At 39.5% G+C, this 21555-nt stretch overlaps 1 protein-coding gene across 3 annotated transcripts in view; it reads right to left on the reverse strand.

Moving 5' to 3' along the window:
• kcnd3 (potassium voltage-gated channel, Shal-related subfamily, member 3) overlaps positions 1-21007 on the reverse strand; it is an 83086-nt gene extending 62079 nt beyond the window's left edge. For all 3 annotated transcript variants that reach the window (XM_057356552.1, XM_057356551.1, XM_057356550.1), the window contains exons 1-2: positions 20362-21007; positions 18201-19377 (exon numbers count right to left, since the gene is read on the reverse strand). In XM_057356552.1, the coding sequence (XP_057212535.1) occupies positions 18201-19303 (1103 nt within the window). In that variant the 5' untranslated portion in view covers positions 19304-19377; positions 20362-21007. The remainder of the gene's footprint in view (positions 1-18200; positions 19378-20361) is intronic.
• Positions 21008-21555: the final 548 nt, after the last annotated feature.

A 21555-nucleotide genomic window follows, 5' to 3' on the forward strand; every position in this document is an offset into this window, starting at 1 on the left:
TTCTGGAATGAAGCCACATGGTTCAATCTTTTATTCCAGCAGGCTTTTGGGGTACTCAAAACATTGTTGGTGTTTAAGTTTAGAATTGAACTTATTTATTTACCAAATTAACATAAATTTGGATTGAAAGAGTATTAACAAATGTTACAATTATTTTTTTTTTTTAATTATTGTTGACTTTGAAAGTTTTAAAGGCGGGGTTGGTATTTTTTTCAAAAACGCTTTAGAAAACTGAGTCGGGCTGAGAACCCAAACAAACGTGTAGCCAATCAGCAGTAAGGGGCATGTCTACTAATGATGGGGAGGAGAGAGCGCTCAGTGCACAGGATGGACATCAGCCGAGCCGAGCGACGACAGAAAGAGAAAGATGGCAGATAAAAAACAAAAGAGGAAAACGTCTGCGGAACAAAAGAAGGCATACGATCAGGCAAGAAGTAGGACCCGTGTAAATATCGGATCAGCTTTACAGCACTGGAGAGGACTCCGATTGGACGCCGAGGTTGCTTTGTTTCTTCTTGATAGGTGCTATCAAAATAAGGTCAAGACCCTTTTAGGGTAGGGGCATGTTTGTTTTAGTGGTTTGAAACCTGAGATTATCTGTGGCTCAGTGGTTAGAGCATGGCACTAGCTAAGCTAAGGTCATGGGTTCGATCCCAGGGGATTGCACATAGTCAGACAAAAAATGTATAATACAATGCAATGTAAGTTGCTTTGGCTAAAAGCGTCTGCCAAATTCATACAATGTAAAATATAAATGTAAATGAAACATCAACATTGGCTACCAGACATCGCTTGCCCTGCCTTAATATGAATTTTTACAAAATATTACATAAACAAGATTCATGAAGTTCATAGAACTTTCATAGTTGATGTAGAACTGAAGTTTGTGTATCTGTTTATACAAGTAGAGTGTGTGTGTGTGTGTAAGGTCCTGTCAGTGCTGCCCTCCCTTTGCCTTGTTTAATGGAGAGATGTGAGATTGTATGAAACAGCCATCCGCTTACTGAAAGTATCTGTCAACACACGCACGCACACACTCTTTGCAACATTATCACAGACCCCTTCTAATTACATACTGACAGCTGCACTTGGATTACCCACACTTTCGTTCTCTCGCTCTCTCCGATACACAAAGGCAGGAGAAGATGAAGAAAGAGAGATATAAAGGGACAGAAAAAAGAATGTGTATGAGAGGAACAGGTTCATGATTTGTTCCTGGATGTTGCAGCATTTTCAGTTTTCTCCCTCAACAGGACAAACATCTCTTTCATGGTAAATATATAAGCAGGATGCATCACTGTAAATAAAGGAGCACAAGTGTTGTAAATCTGTTAAAGCAATCTATTACTATACGTGCATGTGTAATAGCTTTATTCCCAGTTATATATAAAACAGGGAACAGTGACAGTTTGCTCCATTTCCTATATATTCATGTATGTGGTTTGGGGTTAGCCTCACATCCCCAGAGCCTAAAACAAAACCTCCCCGGCACTGAGTTCTTCTGTCTTCTAGACTGCTGTGTTATTCAAGTCCGATTCCAAATGGTCTCATCTATTACCCAGATCTCAAAGTGATCTCATTTGTTTCATCTGAGTTGTTAGCAGAACAAATAACTGAAGTTACATCAATAAATCTGGCCATGTGGCTATTGAACTATACAGCAATAGTCGAACTCAATTAGCAAGAACAATCTGGGCCCCAGCATTCAGAATCTGTGTAGATCTGAGGAAGCTTAGATGTATCCTTTACCTCACCCCGTCTGTTTGTTTGTTAATTCGTTATCAATTTGTAGCGTTTCAACACATTCACAATTAACTCAATCACAGAAAAATCGTTTAAAAAAACACTCTCAAAGTGTGGATTATATAAACACTATGAGAGTTAATTTGACCTTTTTTAACACTGCCGATTATTTTCGTATCAGCCAATCATTGCCTGTTATTTTAGAAGTAGTGATTGGTGGAAAGTTCGTCTAGGAACAAGAAAGGATGTTGATACAGGAACATTTACTTGTGTAAATCACATTAAACATTTGACCGTCATCTGCAGCCCAACATTTATATCTGGCAGTCAAATCAAATTAGTTTTAGAGTCAATGTAAAGTAATACATACTTTATAAATAAAAAAATCAGTCCAAGGTCAAAAAAGATGTCAAAGATGTTTCCTCTCATACTGTAAGTAAGCGTAATAGGTAACACTTTAGTATAGGGACCAATTCTCACTATTAACTAGTTGCTTATTAGATGCCTATTTTTAGCATATTGGCTGTTTATTAGTACTTATAAAGCACATATTCAACATGACCATATTCTACTTCCCTAATCCTACCTAATACCTAAACCTAACAACTACCTTACTAACTATTAATAAGCAACAAATTAATAGTTTACTGAGGCAAAAGTCATAGTTAATGGTTTATTAATACCGAGAATTGGACCTTAAAATAAAGTGTGACTGCTTAATAAGTGTAGTATGAATATTAACCCTTAAGGTCTTTGCACATACAGTCCGAAATTGTCGTATGCGTTTTTTCGTATTTGGCTCTCGTTTGTACGGTGTCTCTGAATGGTTAAAAAAGGCCACTCAAAATGCTTGACGGATGTGAAAAACGCAGAAAATCGAACCCGGTCTGAATTTTTTTATGACGGACGAAAATATCGGAGGCAGTGTGTAAATGTGATTGACCCAACGTGAGGTCGTATTTATTTTTTAACGTGCAGAAATTTCGGACGCAAATTTCGGACTCAATGTGCAATGGGCTTTACTCAAAGAAAATATATTTTCCTATATATCAACTGTCTAAATATTAAATCATTATGTACATATGAAAAATTATAAAATAATACATTGTTAATATATTCCAATATTCCAATATATTGAATAATACATTGAAAAATATAAGCACTTGGTTCCAATATATGGAAATGTATTACTTAGTCTATTGCATTTTATTTTCCAGTATATTCCCATATATTTTTGTTACATAAGGGAAGTTATCTAAGGCTGCACAGGAACAGATTACATAAACCAAACTGTTTTAAAATCCGACTAAACTGTTTGCATTACACCAATATAAATCCACCTTGAAAGGTGAACAAAAATGAACCTGGATGCCAATGAATCTGGTCTGGGATCAGATGTTCTGCATGTGTTCTAATAGTATTTAGCGTTAACTGTCTGACCCTGATCAGTTTTTGGCTGTGAAGACGGACAGGAGATCAAGAGCAGAAGGGGCCCATCTGCCTGTTTACAGACGCATTTGGTGCCCTGGGGTGTGTGTGTGTTTCTAAGTTTATGTAAGTGAATGCTCATGTTTGTGAAAGAGTTTGGCTGCTAAAATAGCAGCAGCTTGGCTGAGAGAGAGATATGAATATCTCAATATGCTTAACAAGTGTGTATTTATTTGTGCTTTTGATGTGCATTTTTGTATGTGCTGTTTTGCAGTGGGTTCACAGGGTTTATCATTAACCTACCGATTTACAAAAACAAATGCATCACATGATCGATGATTACACCTGATTGGCTGGAGCTCGGTGTGTGTCAGAGGTGATTCTGTCTTTCAGCAGAAGGTGTTGGTGAAATTGCCTGTGTTATTAACCAGCTGTTTGTTTGCCTCAAGCTGTTTGACCACATCTGTGTGAAGTGGGGACACCCGAGAGGACAGCGGTGTGACCGCAGCGAGATGAGCTCCACCGGGATGCTGATGTTCAGTTTGAAGTGAAGTGACCTATTAGTCAGATATGGTAACCCATACCCGAAATGTGACCTCATTTAACCCATCCAGAGAGTAGTGAACACACACACAGCAAGTCGTGAACACACGTACAGTGGGCAGCTATCACTGCAGCGCCCGGGGAGCAAGTGGGGGTAAGGTGCCTTGCTCAAAGGCACCTTAGTCGTTGCCCGCCGGCCCTGAGAATTGAACAGCAACCTTCTGGTCACGAGTGCGACTCTCTAACCATTAGGGCACAACCGCCTCACGACTGTTGTTTGACCACATTCACCTTGACTCACTCAGGCCAGCTACTGAGACTGTAGTAAGAAAGAATATGAACGGTGTAATGTAAAGGGAAGATTATCAAGGTAAAAGTGATACAAATGCATTTAAAAAGAACAGAAGGTTGTGCGCAGATGTTCTATAGTGCGATTGCGTAATCCTTAAATGAAGGTAAACGCTGTGGGAACTGCACAGGTGAGACATAGATAGATCATTACCCTAAGTAGTTGTAATTCCTTCTAAGGAACATTCAATTAATAAAGATTTGAATGCTGGTACAATATAATAAGCAACTTTTCAGAATCACACTAGCAACACAAGGGTCTGATAACAATACAGAATACTACTCAATTCGATTCAAATCGTTTAGATTCATTTAGATTAAATTATCAGGTCTCATCACAGTTTTGCATTGATACAAAGCAACTTTGCAGTGTTGAACATAGAGTAGAGCAGGGGTCACCAACTAGCGGACTCCGGTCCGAATGCGGACCCAAAGCCTTTTGACATTATTTTCTAATGCAATCAAATTTATACCAGGCACATCAAGGTCCGCTCAGTAGCAGTTTGGGTCCTATATGGCGCCACGGACAGTTAACATATGCGCACTGTTGCTACGTACAGACGTCGATGTTGATGAGTGAAGAGAGCAGAGACAGACTCGCCGCACAGCGCGCAGACAGATGTAACTGTCAGTGACTGAAAAACAATGTCCTTTTCAAAAGTTAGAAAAGTTGATGCTGAAAACCATGTTTTCCGAGATGAATGGGTCGAGAGATTTGCATTTATTCTTCCTGCATCGACCGCATGAGGCCGGTTTGATGCATGATGCATGAGGCCGGTTTGTCTCATTTGCTCGGAGTCTGTTGCGGTTGTCAAAAGTGGAAACATTAAACGGCATTATGAAACTGAAGAATGAAGAAACTTACCCGCAGCAGTCCGAGGTAAGGACACGGAAAATATAATAGCGATCTACACGGGTCCTCCCTCACTCACTTACCGCCCAACAACGAGCATCCCTAAGAATACAGTGGATCTTAGGAAAACATAACAAGCCCTTTACTGATGGGAAAATAGTAGATGAGTGCATGAAGGCTGCGTGTGAAACACGTTTAGAAGGAAAATAAAGACATGAACTAAAAGAAAATATTAAATAAACCCCCCTTTCAGCTGCAACAGCCACAAGAAGAGCTGAAATGTTATCAGAGGATGTTCAGTCACGACTTGATGCTGCTATTTGTTCATCTCAGTTCAGCAGAAAACAACACTTTAGTTTTCTTTTAAAGTTGTTCATGTTGAAATGAATGTATGTTCAGTTCAGGTTTAGAGATTAGGGCATTTTGCACATTTTCCTTCATTATATTGTTGTCAGACATTGGTATGCCATCGTATAGATATAAAAAGACATGTTTATTCTTTGGTCTGCCAAAAACCATCAATTCATGTTTTTAGGTATTTAATTGTCCGGACCTCGGCTGGTAAGGAGGGTTCGTTTACTGGACCTCAAGCGATTTTAGTTGAAGACTCCTGGAGTAGAGCCATAAATAAAAATAAAAGGAAATGTATATAGAAATAGAATGATTTAAAAAAGGAAAAAAATATGAAAATGACAAATATTATAAAATACACCCCCTGGTGAATTCCCTACTAAAGAAAACAGCTAAAACCAGCTTGACATGCCTAAAAGGGACCAAAACCCCTCAAAAACCAGCCTGCTCTACCATCTTAACCAGCTACAGCCCGGCAGGTAGACCAGGTTAACATTTACATTTATGCATTTGGCAGACGCTTTTATCCAAAGCGATTTACATTGCATTATACATTTGTTTCTGACTATATGCAATCCCCTGGGATCAAACCCATGACCTTGACGTTGCTAGCGCCATGCTCTAACCACTGAGCCACAAGAAAGCTTAATAAGCCTTTTTCACGTGAGTCGGAAACTAAGTCACTGCAGGGTAAAGCAACTTCACCTACAGATTAAATCCCATTGTAATAGAATGTGCTTGTGTCATTTAAATCTTACGTTTATCTTTTTTTGCGACTTTAATCTATATTAAACATAAACAATCTTTTAATGGGTTGCTTTCAATACTGCACATCTAATGTTCCTGAATAATCATGGTCTTCCATTTATTTTAATATACTGTATACATTATTATTATTCACTCCCCATCACAGTAACACAGAGCAGACATAATAAAACATGCATATACTGTATAATGCGTGGCAATGATCCAAAGCACCCGCGAACGTCTGATATTATATACTGTATTTTACATTATTAAAATATATTGATAATGTCAGAAGCACTAGCGAGACCATGACAACAGAAGACATTTTTTGAAATTTTCTGAAACAGAAATGCGAGTCCAACGGGAGGGATTGGGTGATGCACAACGCGCTGCCTTTACTGTAATTACTTTATAGATATAATGCAGGACCAAACCAGACAGACATAAAGAATAAAATGAGACAGAGAACATCATCACTGGATTTATTATATGCAGTTTAGTAGTTAAAATCAGCAAGTACCATCAGGTTGCTGTCTCATAAACAGTACAAACCTTATTAAGATCAAAACAGCAGTACTAGAGCCCCCTCTTAGCTGCGAGGTGTTTTTAAATTAAGATCTTAACATTAAACAGGCGGTAATAAGGTATTAAGCTCGTTTGCATTATTTATACGAAGACATTTAATCCAGACACTCTTGTTAGACTTGGATACTGCTGTAACCGGAACATCGTTTCGCATCGTTTACCCTGCGAAAAGTAAAAAACACGGAAGCGTGAAAAAGGCCTATTGGTTTTAGCTGTTTTTCTCAGTAGGGTTGACGTAACTTATAAAAAAATAAACTGGGTAACTTATTTTGATGAGTTGATGTAAAAACTACAATAATAATTTGATGTGAAATCTTAACTAATAATTTACATTTACGCAGACGCTTTTATCCAAAGCGACTTACATTGCATTATCCTATACATTTACACGTACATAGGTATGTGCAATTCCCTGGGATCGAACCCACAACCTTGCGTTGTTAACGCAATGCTCTTACTCAAAATTTAAGGTAATCATTTTTTAAAGATGTACATTAGTGATAATGTCGGTAGAATTGTATTTTTGAGATGTTTGTGTGCTTAAGCAATTACTATTTATAATATTATATATATTTATATATATTTATTGTATTTTATTGTGTTAGTTATCTGTATTTTTTAGTTATTATTACTTAATCAAAACAACCCAACTGCAGGTTTATTGATATTACTTGGAATGCACAAAAAGAAACATGATTTTTGAAAATATTTAAAAACGGAGTTATCCGTTTTTGAAAATAAACTCTTCATATCAGTTAGTATATTCAGACTTAGCAGTCACCAAGCAAGAATTGGATTCAAAACACGGTCATCCCCACACTTTCTTTCATTCGCTCTCCTTCTCTTTTCACACATTCACATAAGAGGTGATGATGGGATTGAACGTGTGCTATCGCTGAAACTCACCAAAGTCTAAATGTTCCGATGTACTTTTCAAACATTTCAAACAAACTCCCTCTGTGCGTGCCTATAGTGCTGTAATTAAAGAGCTTTAGATTGCAGGGGCCGGTGGGCACAACAAACCACACTTTCATGCCAGAGTCCATCTGTTAAAAAGCTTGATATTTGTTTTTATCAGCACTAGCTCAGAGCAGCAGGAGCTATCAGTGCAGAGTCATTAATTAATTTGTTGCCATGGGCAACTAATATCAGGGGTAACATAAACACTGCATAAGACACGATGATTGTTTAGGGACATTAGTATGAGCATCAACCAGCTGGGGCCGAAAAGATCTGCAGGAGACAGAAGGATATCTGCGGGTGCGTGCCCATATGCGTGTCTGCCTGAGCGTTCACTTATGTGTGTGTGCTAGCTTGTGCACGTGCATCAGTATGTATGGAGCGTTACGGCTGCAGTCATGTGACTGTCAAACCATCTATTTCACTCCTTTGAATGAGTCACTAATGATGATTAAATTGAAGCCTGGAGACAAAAACAACAGACATTCATACACCAGTTTATTCAATGCAGCAAGAGCTGTCACAAGTTCTGAATTCACACAAGTGAAGTTTACATCCAGTCACGCACATGCGCATGCATAACATAACACACACTTGCAGGGAAACATATGCACACCCGGGCAGCAGCTGGTGGTGCTGTGGAGTGAAATCATTATTCAGTGTGACAGTAGGAGATTCATTAGCAGCAGTTAAGATGACAGTGGTCAATGACCAAATGCATTAGAAGAGATAGAGAGAGACGTTTATTTCTGTCATTCACGCAATCTTCCACCTGCTTTATGCATTTTCTCTCTGCTTTCTCTGCCTCTCCATCTCCCACTTTCTCGTAGGATAGACCAGAATAACAATGCTGTGACAGCCAAATTGAAACTAAGTATTTAATCAGGAAACGGGTAATTTCACTTAAATGCAAAAATAGCTATATGTTGAAGTTTTTTAATGAGGCATCATCATAGTAAATATGTATCTAACACATCATGTATGGACCACTTCGGAAAGCTGGTCCAGAAGAACTTCTGTTTCAGTTCTTTAACGCCAAACAAACTTTTGAACAAAATACAACCAACTGAACATGTATAAGTAAATCAAAATGTTAAACAAATATCTTTAAGATTTAAATATATATGTAAGATTTTAAAAAGTAATAAATAAATGAAAACTGAACCCGGAAGTGCTTCTGGACCAGTGTTTGCACTAGACTCCATAGAGTTGACATTACATCACACTACAGAAAGTGATTAGTAGTTTCGTTGAGGTAAGTCATTGTGCTCACATATTTTCGATTTTCTCTTATTTTTATTATTATCTTTTGTATTGAGAGATTGATGACCTATGGTAATACATATGGTCTTTACATGTATACAGTACATGGTTCTGTTTTTCTATGTAGTGGTTATACTAATGTGCAAAACATTTACTCTTAAATGCTCCATTTGTTTGAGTGTCGAATCACCTTCCGAAACCTTCACGATTCAGTGTGTGGATCAGCTTCACTCAACAGAGACACAGAAACCTAGACGTGAAACAATTACAGCTGAAAAAAACATAGCCAACACAAATGCTTGTTTAAGCAGTTCACAGCTGTCTAAGGTGGAGTGTGTGTGGGTGTGTGTGTGTGTGTGTGTGTGTGTGTGTGTGTGAGAGAGAGAGAGACAGAGGGACAACATCACACAGCTGTGTTAACGGTCATTTGAACACAACAGCACAAAAATCATCATCATCATCATCATCATCATTCATGACAATCTATATGCAGTTTTTATGACAACATAACAAACACACAAACATTACGGGCTAATGAATTCTATCACACATGATTTTCAAGGGACTCAGTGTATCAGCTTATACATATGCAGATTTTCAGCAGGGACAATGATCCTTTTCCACATGTAGAGAAGAGAGACAGCGAGAGACAGCAGGCCTCATAACACTATGTTCATCACACATTATACAGCACCATAAAGCATCATTTAGCCCATAATCTCAGAGCTCTGAATTCTAGGGCTGTGTATTGGCAAGCGCCTCCCGATGCGATACATATCACGATAGATGGGTCACGATACAATATATTGCTATGCATTTCGATACGATACACATTTGCGATATATTGCAATACTTTAAATAGAAAATGTAAAAAGTAGAGCTAGAAATACAACATGCTGTGCACCACCGGGGGTTTTCTGTAAGGATAAGTGTAAAAACATCCCTTACCTCTGCAGAGTGGCCATGATGTGCGATGCATGGACCTTTAGATCAGAGGTTTGGGTTCTCAAACTGTGGATTGCGCCCCTCAAGTGGGTAACACAGGGGAATAAGGTGGCTCACGCATGTCACTTGGCTGTTGTGGTGCATTACAGTTAAAACACTGAACATGGGCAGTATAAAACCTCTGGTTCATCCGTGCTGTAAATGCGCTGGTGTCACATCCGTGAAAGCACAATAAATGTCATTGTTACTTTTCTTAATAAACTTTTTGTCTAATGCACTGCAGTAGCCAAGTGATTTGTGTCATGACTTGTGAAGCCTACAAACAGCATTATTTTATGTTACTCAATACTCCATTACTTATTTTGAAAACCAAAGCACACCCACACATCAGCTCTGAGAGCTCCAAGCGTTCTTATATTTTTCGCCATGCTCGCTTCCACTTACTTTTGGCCGTATGTATAGGGTGACCATATGAGCCATATAACGGCTGCCTTTATAAAATAAAACCTGAAATAATAAACCTCGATGACGTATGCGGTCGACAAATGCGACTCCCGGAAGACGCATCCGAATCCTGGCAAGGACCCGTCTTCCGGGAGTCGCATTTGTCGACTGCATACGTCATCGAGGTTTATTATTTCAGGTTTTATTTTATAAAGGCAGCCGTTATATTTCAAGGTAAGAATGACTACAATGAACAACAATGATTATACGTCTTAAGCAATGTTAAATGTTAATTTTATGATTTTTTTACTGAAATGTGAGAACCTCGATGACGTATGCGGTCGACAAATGCGACTCCCGGAAGACGCACCCAAATCCTGACAAGGACGCGTCCGGGAGAAATGGCTCATATGGTCACCCTACGTATGTATATGACATGATTTAAAAAAAAATATCGATAGTAGAGGTATCACTATCGATACACTTTCGAAAAAAATAATATTGCGATAGTTACATGTATTGATATTTTTGCACAGTCCTACTGAATTCAAAGCTGATCATTAGAGTTGACAGACATTACAGAGTTGCATTTAGATGCTTTTAAAAGGCTTTAAAGGTCAGGCGTCTTGTTTTACGGTCACCTTCCTTTCGTGACCTTTCATTAAAGTAAAGAGCTTGCCCTAACAACACTTTTAACGTTCCTCTTACCTTCTGCAAGCAACTCTAAACCAGCACAAAAACAAAAGGACAGCGAATCGGTACAGAACCCCTTAAAACCCGATCACCAGATCAACAGAAATTGTAATTGGCTCGGAAAGCACGTTGAAATGACTGTAAGGGTAATCATTTTGATGTGTTTTTGCTGGACGCAGCGTAACTATATCTTCCTTCATTGATGTGCCCATTATATGTCATCAAATGTGATCACTAATGGTGGAAGCGAGTTTTTATGGAGGCCTGATGGGATGAAACTGCAGCAATTTGGCCATCAGAGAAACTCGAAACCTCCCTGAGTACAGAACGCTTTGAATACAGCCAGGCAAAACCCAAACAAACAACTGAATATTTATCCGTGTCTGTCTACTCTTCTGAATTCTTTTTCTATTGAAAGAAGCAGTACTGTATGTCTGAGTGTGACCGATCAAGTGAGGTTGCGTGTCGGTCTACTCTTCTGAATAATTTTTCTATTGAAAGAAGCACTGCTGTATGTCTGATTGTGAACGATCAAATGAGGTTGTTATTTGTGACCCTGGACAACAAGTCTTATGGGTCAATTTTTCGAAATTGAGATTTTTACATCATCTGAAATCTGAACAATTAAGCTTTCTATTGATGTATGGGTTGTTAGGATAGGACTACATCTGGCGAAGATACAACCGTTTAAAACTCTGGAATCTGAGGGTGCAAAAAATAAAATAATTGAGAAAATTGCCTTTGAAGTTGTTAATCAGAGGCACTGTAGCAGGCCATCCATTCCCAAAAATAAAGTTTTGATATATTTACGGTTTGAAATTTACAAAATATCCTCATGCAACATTAGGATATTTAATATCCTAATAATTTTTGGCATAAAAGAAAAATCGATAATTTTGACCCACACAATGTTTTTCTGGCTTTTACTAAAAATGTTCCCGTGCTACTTAAGACTGGTTTTGTGATCCAGGGTCACATTTATTTTGTTTACTTCTGGCGAAATGGATATAGTTATAAGAATATGGATGGATAAGATAGATGTATATGGGTAGTTGACAAATATACCATACATGTGTCCTATAGTGTGACATGGCAAAAATTTGGAAAACAAACTTAAATATATATATATTTTATATTATCATAATATAGAATAGCTTTAGAGAGATTTATCTAAATTGATAGTTTTTACATTACATACAGTAACTTTTGCTATGTCATGCCATGGGACACATTTAGGCTACGTTTTTTTTGTCTTGTCAACTGCCCATATTAAGAGATGAATATGGATGAACCTAGAAAGAGCTCAAGGTCAAGATTACTATGGATGAGATACAGGTAGAGTGGTAAAGTGACAAAGAGAGAGAGAGAGAGAGAGAGAGAGAGAGAGAGAGAGAGAGAGAGAGAAACATTGTTCATAATAAAATCTCATTGGTTCAAGAGCCTTCTCATCATAACTGTACATAAAACATGAAATATGTTTTAGTTTTCTGATCAGTGCACACATACAAATTGCTTATAGTTAGAAAATTGTTGTGTCACATCTAATCAGGACACGGTGAAAGACTGTTAGTGTGTTACTAGATTGAAGAAGGACTGTCTTTCCATTTAACACACACACGCACAGATGTATTCTCAAAACAGCCATTTCCTGCACACCTGCAACAGCGGCTAGACTGCAGTAATCACGCATAGGTGCATGCGTGATACGTTTGAAAATGTAATCACACAACATACAGCACAGAACACAAGAGCAGGTGCACAACCAAATCCAGAGTCTCCTTAATGCTACTGGAAGTCCATTTTTATTGTTTTTTAAGACTACAATGTACTCTAGCCAGGAATGGTTGCTCTTACACAGCCCCTGACAGCAAACACCAAGAAAAGAACAGCTACTGTGAACTCAATGACCCCTTGACACACACACGCACGCACGCACGCACACACACACACACACACACACGCAGACACACATGTTCCCGTACCAATCCAATATTTCTTAAGTCTGCCTACAGCTCTCTGTGATTATCATCATTCAACCTGACTAATGGATTCAACCTTACTCCTCTTTCTCTTTCTTATCATCCTCTCTCTCATCCTTTGTTCCCGTGAATCAATGCTTCTGATCAGTATTGACAGAACAGGTTCACCCGCAGCAGAATAAGAGAAACCGAATCAGGAGAAAGAGAGTCAGTTGTGTCCTGGCATAATGGTGATCTATGCAGCTGTTGAAATGAGGGCGTAGATTTCGAGTGTCATGTTAATTAATGCTTGTAGTATCAACTGAAAGACCTTATTACTGGGAGGATCTTTACTGCAACATTAGAGCACACAATACATAGGTCTGTAACATAAAAACACAGAGTGCATATCTTAACCAGTACAACCATCAGTGCAGGGTTAGAGGCTAATAGGATACATCGAGATTTGTGTAGAGAGGGATAATGAAATGATACTCAGGTTTTCTCGATGTTGCTTCTCTAAGCCATATGGTCTTTTCTAAAGGTCATTTAGAACACGCTACTTCACCTAAAGGTCAAACCATCTTATTACGACAAATAAATAAATAAATTAATAAACAAACAAACAACATCTATTCTCTTCTAAATCCCAAACCCTCATGTTTTACGCAGAAACATGACTGTAAAAGCTCAAAGCGATTTCACAACAGACTCCATCATACAGTCAAAATCTCTTTTTCCTAACGGTATTAAAACGCAGATAAACCCTCCCTTGGATCTGCCGAGGTTGTTCCAGCAGTGTTCCGAGCCAGATTAACAATAGGACAAGTGAATCAGCCTTTGGACAATTTACGCAACCTAAAATCTGATGCTGGGGCATGGCTGCGGAACACACAACACAGGGTTTGCAAGCGTTTTGTCTTTGGAATGTCAGCCATAGACTCCATTGTGGCCAAAGGTTAATCTGTCTGTCTCTCTCTACTGTCTGTGTCATCCATTCTGTTCTATTTTTTGAAACCCTTAACCTGTCGTCTCGCCAAGACAAAACACAGAGCAGTGAAATTCAATGGCTTGAGCAGTAGGGATGGGCAATATTATATCGTTTGCGATATACCGTTAGAAATTCTCCCCACGATAGGAATTAGTCTTCCCGCGATATAAACGATAAATCCTAGTTGATGACGTATTTCTTTGTGAGACCCATTCACAGCTCATATGCGAAAACGGGCATAGCGGAGGGCGCACGTGAAGCTGAGTTAGAGCTCCTCTTGTAGTGCAAAAGAGGAGGTCTAACTCTCCTGAAGGATCAAGGATGGCACTGTATGCATCCGAGTTAATGTTTAGTTTCACTTTCGTTTTATTTAATTCGTTTGTTAAGTATTTGTTGATAGTCATAATGCATTAAAACACCACAACATTTACTGTGGCTAAAAGTCTTTATTTAAACATTCGTTAGATGTTTTGAGCGCATGCGCATTGTACAAATTATTTAATATGATTTCTTGCCTGTTATATACAGGATGCATGAACGGAGCGTCCCGTGCGCAGCTCGCGCTCACATGGGCTTTCATAGCGACACAGCGCACACCGCACTGCTGCCTGTTTACATCCACTACGAATGCGAGTTTGTATAACGTTGTTTAAAATACGTTTATGAGCGTATGGCAGCGTAGATTATTTAATTATTTAATTTTCTGTTCTCTTTCTGTAGCGCGAGTCGTAGACAGATACAGTATATGTTTCTGTGAGAAGAGAAGGTTCACACAGTTCACGAGCGTGATGCGATCATTTCCACCCACAGTTAGTTTAGCTACAGTTTAGGTATGACATGGCGTGACTATGGACTTTTAGTTCCATTTAATTCTTTCTTTACTACAACCCTTTGAAGTCGAATGTCACCATTATATTTTATATTTACAAAAATACTGTAGGTATATTTTAGGAGCTTGTTTGATTTGGGGTATTTCTGAGGCTCTAGACTACATGCAGCTACTATCACTTGTAGCAAATGGATGGATGGTGTTATAGTTATATCGTCATTTCACAGAAATACCAGAAAATACCGTGATAGAGTTTTAGGGCCATAACGCCCATCCCATGAGCAGCTAAATTTAAGCTTGCGCGAACGCCGCGGTCAAAGTTCAAAATAGTTCAACTTTTGTGCTGCGCTCTGTGACGATTACCCGCGCGGCCAATAGAAACGAGGCATCCAAGCGCGGAAAACAAAATGGATGTACAGCTACTGTGTGTGTCGGAATTTTCGGAACTTTACAACACAAATTTGCGCTTGAATAGGGACATCGGGAGAAAAGTTGTCATGGAGACATGTCAATTCAAGTTGGCATGTCAGGTGTGTTTTAAGTCAGGTAGCTTGTTGTAGTTGGGCAATATGCGTGTGAAATGGACACGGGCAGCGACAGCATGGCATTCCCCCCCTCCTCTAGCCTCCTCCACTACTTTGAAATAAAGCTCTTATAGAAAATGTGTAGAACTCCCGCTGTTTTGAAAACTGCATACTTTGCTCTGGCCAGTGCAGCGCAAATTGTAGGGCTACGCTGAACCCAGCGGCCAGCACAGCGCATTCCGCGTCCTATGTGAAAGCCGCATTACACATCTAATTGTGTCCCACATAAAATAAAGGGATAAGGGTTTGAAATTACCCTGTGGGTAAGTAAATGACAATATTTCATATTTGCCCTAATAAGGGCTCTTATCTTAGCAGTAGTGTGTGAAACCTGATAAGTATCATGCAAGTGTCTGCAGGGCAGTTGGTCTGCAGTTTACATGTTAACACCATGTCACACGCAGGTAAAACAGTCACCTGACACCGAAGCAGCTGAACTGCCGCGCTGCGTTTCACACCAGCCGAGTGAGATGGAGACCCCAGGTAATGTGCACTTTAGTGTCAATGAATCGGGGAAAAAGAGAAGCAGTGAGGGTGTAAAATACACCACTGCATTGGTCAAAGAAAGAGACATTCACGCAAACTCAGAATCAAAGGTACATTGTGTGACGTTATAGAAAGCTGACCCGTGAGGAAAATGTTATTGCTCAGAGATTGCTCTATTGTTGATTAGGTGATTTATTGAGTTCTTGTGTTGGACATCAACTTTCTCAGATGCTTAGAGGAAATATAAAAAGACACAAATGAGACAATTGATGAAATACCTAAAGGTATTATTTGCTGTAGATTGTATAGCTTTCAGATAAATTGCATGTAACATGTTTGAGTTTATATTGAAATCTTTACTAATATTAACCTTATATGGAAAAACTGGCATATATTAACTTTTTAATGAAAATATAATAAAAACGAAAAAAGTTTTTTTTCTCAGGTAAACTTGTGCAAAAGTTTCCATTGCTTCCCGTTTAATCTTACTGCCATCTAGGAGAAACAATAGAGCTATTAAAGAGATCTCATCTGTTATTTTTCTTTCTTAGGGTCTGGCACAAACAACCATGCGATAAACTGCTAAACAAACGCACACGATCCTTCACACAAGCAATGAGAACGTGACATCAGCGGGGTTGGAAATGTCATGGTGGTTTACATTGTTCAGCATATGTACCTGAGAACATTAGTCACAGTGACACACACTTCAACAGCTTGTTTTATTGATGAGAAGAGTCTCTCTCTTTCATTGTGGGTCAAGTCTCAGATGCGGGTGGAGACTGGATCTCTGCTGAGAATGTAGTAATGAGTAATGAGATCCGCTCTACCCCAAACTACATGTAAAACTAGCCAACAACAAGACTGATATATACGATTATAATTCAAGGATTGCTCATTCACAACCTATTTACAAGTTTTGGGCATGAGTCATGACACATATGTATAACAGATAAATAAATAGGTATTCGACTGTTTGTAACTGAACCTCAGAAAAGACAATAATCTGATCCCGTGCAATGCTTTCTATGTGTGCAAGCAGACACAGCTGTATTCATCAAGGACTGAATCATTTGGTAATGTAGCATTCATGATGTTCTTCTCAACCATGAAGGAAATTATTTATCTTGTTGTTTTGGGGTCACAGAGCTCGCTGGCAGGTGTATCAGCCAATCGACAGAGTCGTGTAGCCTACTAAACAGGAAATCAAAGGCTGTTTTGACTGTGTAGCTCCAATTTCAAAGACACCGTGACATAGCAGCCACAGCGTTTGTCGCTTCACAAGTCTGACACACTTGCTGTAGCATTCACACACAGCCAATGACTTAAACCATAAACCACATAACAAAATTAAAACTCATACAGTAATCTCATAAAATTACACTTTTTGATAAAACTGATCGCGTCAAGCGTCTGCTAGCACGTGTATAAACAGCCTGTGATTTGTGAGAGTAGAAATGAATGGCACTAAACAACTCTGCAGCTGCTGTCCTGTTGTTACTGTGTGGGAGGGAAACGCTGAAGGATGTTCCATCGCCTGCTTCACAAGCTCTTAAATATTAATTGGTGTATAATAGGGATGAATAAAGTCTAGCCTGGGGCGGTGAGTTAAATCCAAACCTACCACTGTTTTGAGTAGGGATGACTGCAGTCAGCAACTATGGTCATTAGGTGTTTTTTAAATGCAGATGATACTAGCGAGTAACTTTAAAAAGAAGGAAAATCCACAGGCTGGAGAGACACTGCTTTTCCTGGTGATGTATAAGGTTAAACAGCTGTTGCTGCATAAATTACTTCACTTTGGATGTTGGATTGGTTTATAAGACCCTGTTAAAAAGACAGTGTACACAGTAGGACTTTGTGATATACTGTAGCTGTTCAGTGTTTACTCACTCTCATAACTCACAGGACTTTTTTCAGATGTTAAAGTGATAGTTCACCCAAAAATGAAAATTCTGTCATCATTTACTGACCCTCTTTTCATTTCAAACCAGTATGACTTTTTTATTCTGCAGAGCACGAAAGAAGATATTTAGAAGAATATTGGTAACTGAACGACAGTGGTACCCAATGACTTGCAGTGGTTTTGTATCTATACAATAGAAGTGAATGGGTACCACCATTGCTCGGCAAACCAATATTTTTCAAATGATCTTTTTTTTGCATTCTGCAGAAGAAATAAAGTCATACAGGTTTGAAATGACAAGAGTGTGAGAAAATGATGACAGAATTTTTGGGTGAACTATCACTCCTTTGTGTGACAAAGAAGTCACACCTGTTTGCGATGACTTGAGGGTGAGTAAATATTTACTTATCAAGCTATTTTCGTTTCTGATCAATTTCAGTTTTTGGTTAAATAACTCTAAAATGTACAAGGGTGTGGCATGATATGAGGCTTTTTAGGGCTAATATTTAGCAAAGAAAGTCAATCTGAGAGCAAATGACTCACCCCAGCGTCGTCATGGTTACAATGGTGTACCAGAAGGAGGCTGGAATGCTGGTAAACTTGCTGGACGAGGAGCCTTTCTCCGCGTAGAACATCACGGTGGCAAAGATGATGATGGCCATGGTGAGGGAGAACAGGAGGAAGCCGAGCTCGGACGCGCAGCTCTTCAGCGTGTAGCCAAGGATCCGTAGACCCTGGGAGTGCCGGGAGAATTTAAAGATCCTAAAGACGCGGAAAACCCGAAGCGTGACAAAGGCCCCACTCACGTCCTCGTTGTTGGTCATGACGAGCCCGATGTAATATGGCAGGATGGCCACCACATCTATAATGCTCATTACGCTTCTCATGAACCGGTACCTGCTGGGCGCTGCGAACAGTCGCATCAGATACTCCACAGTAAAGATCATTACGCACGCTGTGTCCATGCAGAAGAACGCCTCTGTGTAGCGTTCCCCGCAGGGTATGTCTCTCTGGTTCGGCAGAGAACCACACGGAACCGTTTCCACCACGTTGGTGATGACGGATATGGCAATGAAGAACCCGGTCACGTAGTAGAAAACCAGGGCCATTGTGCTAGTGTGTGGGTTCTCGAAGGCTCTCCACATGGTCTCACGGAACGTCATGTTAGGTAGTTTGCTGTCTTTGTTGTCCTCAAGGTCGTCCATAAGGCGCTCCATGTTCTCCCTCTTGCGGTCCTTGTATTCTTCGTAACAGCAGTCGCTGATGATCTCAGGAATGATTCCAAAGAACGCCATCTCCTCATCATAGGCAGAGATGCACTCATAGCGGGGGTAGTGCAGCTTCCCTGTACGGTAGAAGTTGAGAATACTTCTGAACAAATCTGGATCTCGGTCAAAGAAATACTCCCTAGTCTCCTCGTTGAAGAAGAACTCTTTTTCAGAGCTCCCTAAGAGCGTATCAGGGTAGCGGTCTAGAGTGTTTCGCCAGGTCTGGAAGCGCCGGCCGCTGACGTTGAGGATAATAAGCTCGTCCTGTCGCTTGTTCTTTGTGGTTGGTGCAACAGGCATGGGCAGGTTGGCCACGGGCATCCATCCTATGGCCGCCGCCCGAGCGAAAGGGAGCCAGGCTGCCACTCCTGCAGCCATGGAGACTCCGTCTGGGGTCGAGGAGACCAGATCAAACACCTTCACAACCAGCTTGACATTAGGTTAGACCCCATCTACACAGAGAGACAAAGAGAAAAGGAGATATAGTGAGAGATTTTAAGATGGAAGAGCAAGTAGGAGAGAAATCCAATGGGAGAAAGAGAGGGTGTGAGACAGATGTGAAATGGGAGTGAAAAGATGATGAGAATGAACGGGATGACATTAAAATAGAAGTGCAGAGGAAAAAAGAAGCAATCGCACAGAGTAAAGTAATAAGAAGCATTGGAAAATAGGAAGATAACAAAAATGGCAAAATAGGGAGGCCAAAAGCAACACAATAGAAAAATTGCAGGGAAAGAAAACAAATGTGAGAGGAATGATGCAGAGATTAAAAACAAATTATAAACAGAGGATGGTAAGCTGTTTGAGCCAAGGTGAATAATATCATTTAACCTCTATGATGTTAGTTCCAATAATTTTTCTTCACCAAAGCAAACACAAAACATGACAATAAAAATAAAACAGCTGTTATTCATACATTTTCTAAATCATCACCAGACAAATAAAACAATATTTTGATTTATTTTACTTTTATATATGGCTACTAATAAGATCTGTTTTGACTGATTATTTTCCAAAGGCAGCAAATATCCTCCAGGCATCAGCACAAACTCGTTAAGGAAAGCAGATGACATTGCGAATGCGATCTCTAAACTATATTTATTCTCAGTTCATTTAAGAGCGACCCTCAACTAAAGCACGATTTCTGCTCGAGCTCTTCTGCATCTGCATTCAAACAGCATTGCGAACCTGTTGATCTCAATGCAAAACAATAACGCTAATACCATCTACCCATAGCTAAACAATGATGGTGCTAAGAGTTTATATTTTCTCGATTTATTGGAAATAACATTACTCTTCAGCTGCTACTGTCCACAGAAGCGCAAGTAAATACGGGATAATATGAAAAGGTATATAAATATTCAACATGAATAATACCAACATTAATGATAAATAAATGACTCGCAACTTCAACAGTTAAATTAATTTTTACTTACCCATGAAAAATCTTTTAACTTTTCCTTTAATAGCTACATTTATGACATTGTCTGATATCACTTCAAAAGTGTTGTGCCGAAATTCGCACATTAATGCGCAATACAGGAACACAAGTAAAAAATGAAACTTACAAATAAAATAACCAGCGTAACTAGTGCAAGCTGAAACAAATAATAGTTTACAGTTTCATTTGTAGCCCTCTGTCACATCCTTCCCTGTTTAATGATCCATTCGCTCGGACGGACAGAAATGCCGCACCGTACGCTCGTGCGCTGGAAGTGACTTCCCGCAGGATGCTCGGCTGATGGATAGAGGTGCTAGTCTTTTCCCAACCTCTCTCTCTCCGTCTCTCTTGCTCGCTCTCTGCTCTCATCTACATACACCAGCACACTCCCTTCCTCCCTCCCCGAGGTTTCTCCGCTGCCAGGTCTCGCGCTCTCGAGTTTGGCGCTACGCGCGCGATGTTCGTGGAGCGGAGAGAGCGCGAGACGCACTGAGGCAGTTTCGGCTCGCTATCGCACCAGTGGAAACGTGTCCAGCAGTTTCATATCGCTCTGATTTCACCTGTAATGCATTATGATCGCATGCTGCTGCTTTGTTACCTGAACCGATTTAGAAATGGGGACGAGGTAATTGATTCAAGTCAAGCGAGAGCGCGGGTTTGTCGTCATGCAGCCCTCACACATGACATTCAAAAAGTCTCCTTTATGACGTCAAAGTCTCATATTGATTGTTATTGCTAAATATAAAAACAGCCTAACTAAAAAATGCTGTTTTTACGCAAATAAATCCAAAGTAGGCTAGCCTATTTTTTGGATTACATTTTTGTGTTTATTTGTTTAAATCGGTCATGAAAAAATATCTATGGTTTTAGTAACGTTACAGTAAAAGTGTAGTAACAATGGATTTTTGGCAGAGTAATAGCTACAACAAATACCATGGTTAAACTAGTTATTGTGGTAAGACCATAGTAAAAAAGTAAAGTAAAAAAAGCTTGTTGTGGTAAAATCATAGTTCATTTTCATAAGACAAGTTTTTCAGCTCTTGCACGATTCAATATAATTTTTTAGAACCTGACAAAAATCTTAACCAACAAATTAATGATCAAACACAAGGCTGTACTGTATTGCTGCTCTCCCGGCTAAAAATCTGACAATTGGATTTCATTTCCAGTGTTCCGTTGTGTATGTGTG

The sequence above is a fragment of the Triplophysa rosa genome, linkage group LG17, assembly GCF_024868665.1.
Source record: "Triplophysa rosa linkage group LG17, Trosa_1v2, whole genome shotgun sequence".
NCBI lineage: Eukaryota > Metazoa > Chordata > Actinopteri > Cypriniformes > Nemacheilidae > Triplophysa > Triplophysa rosa.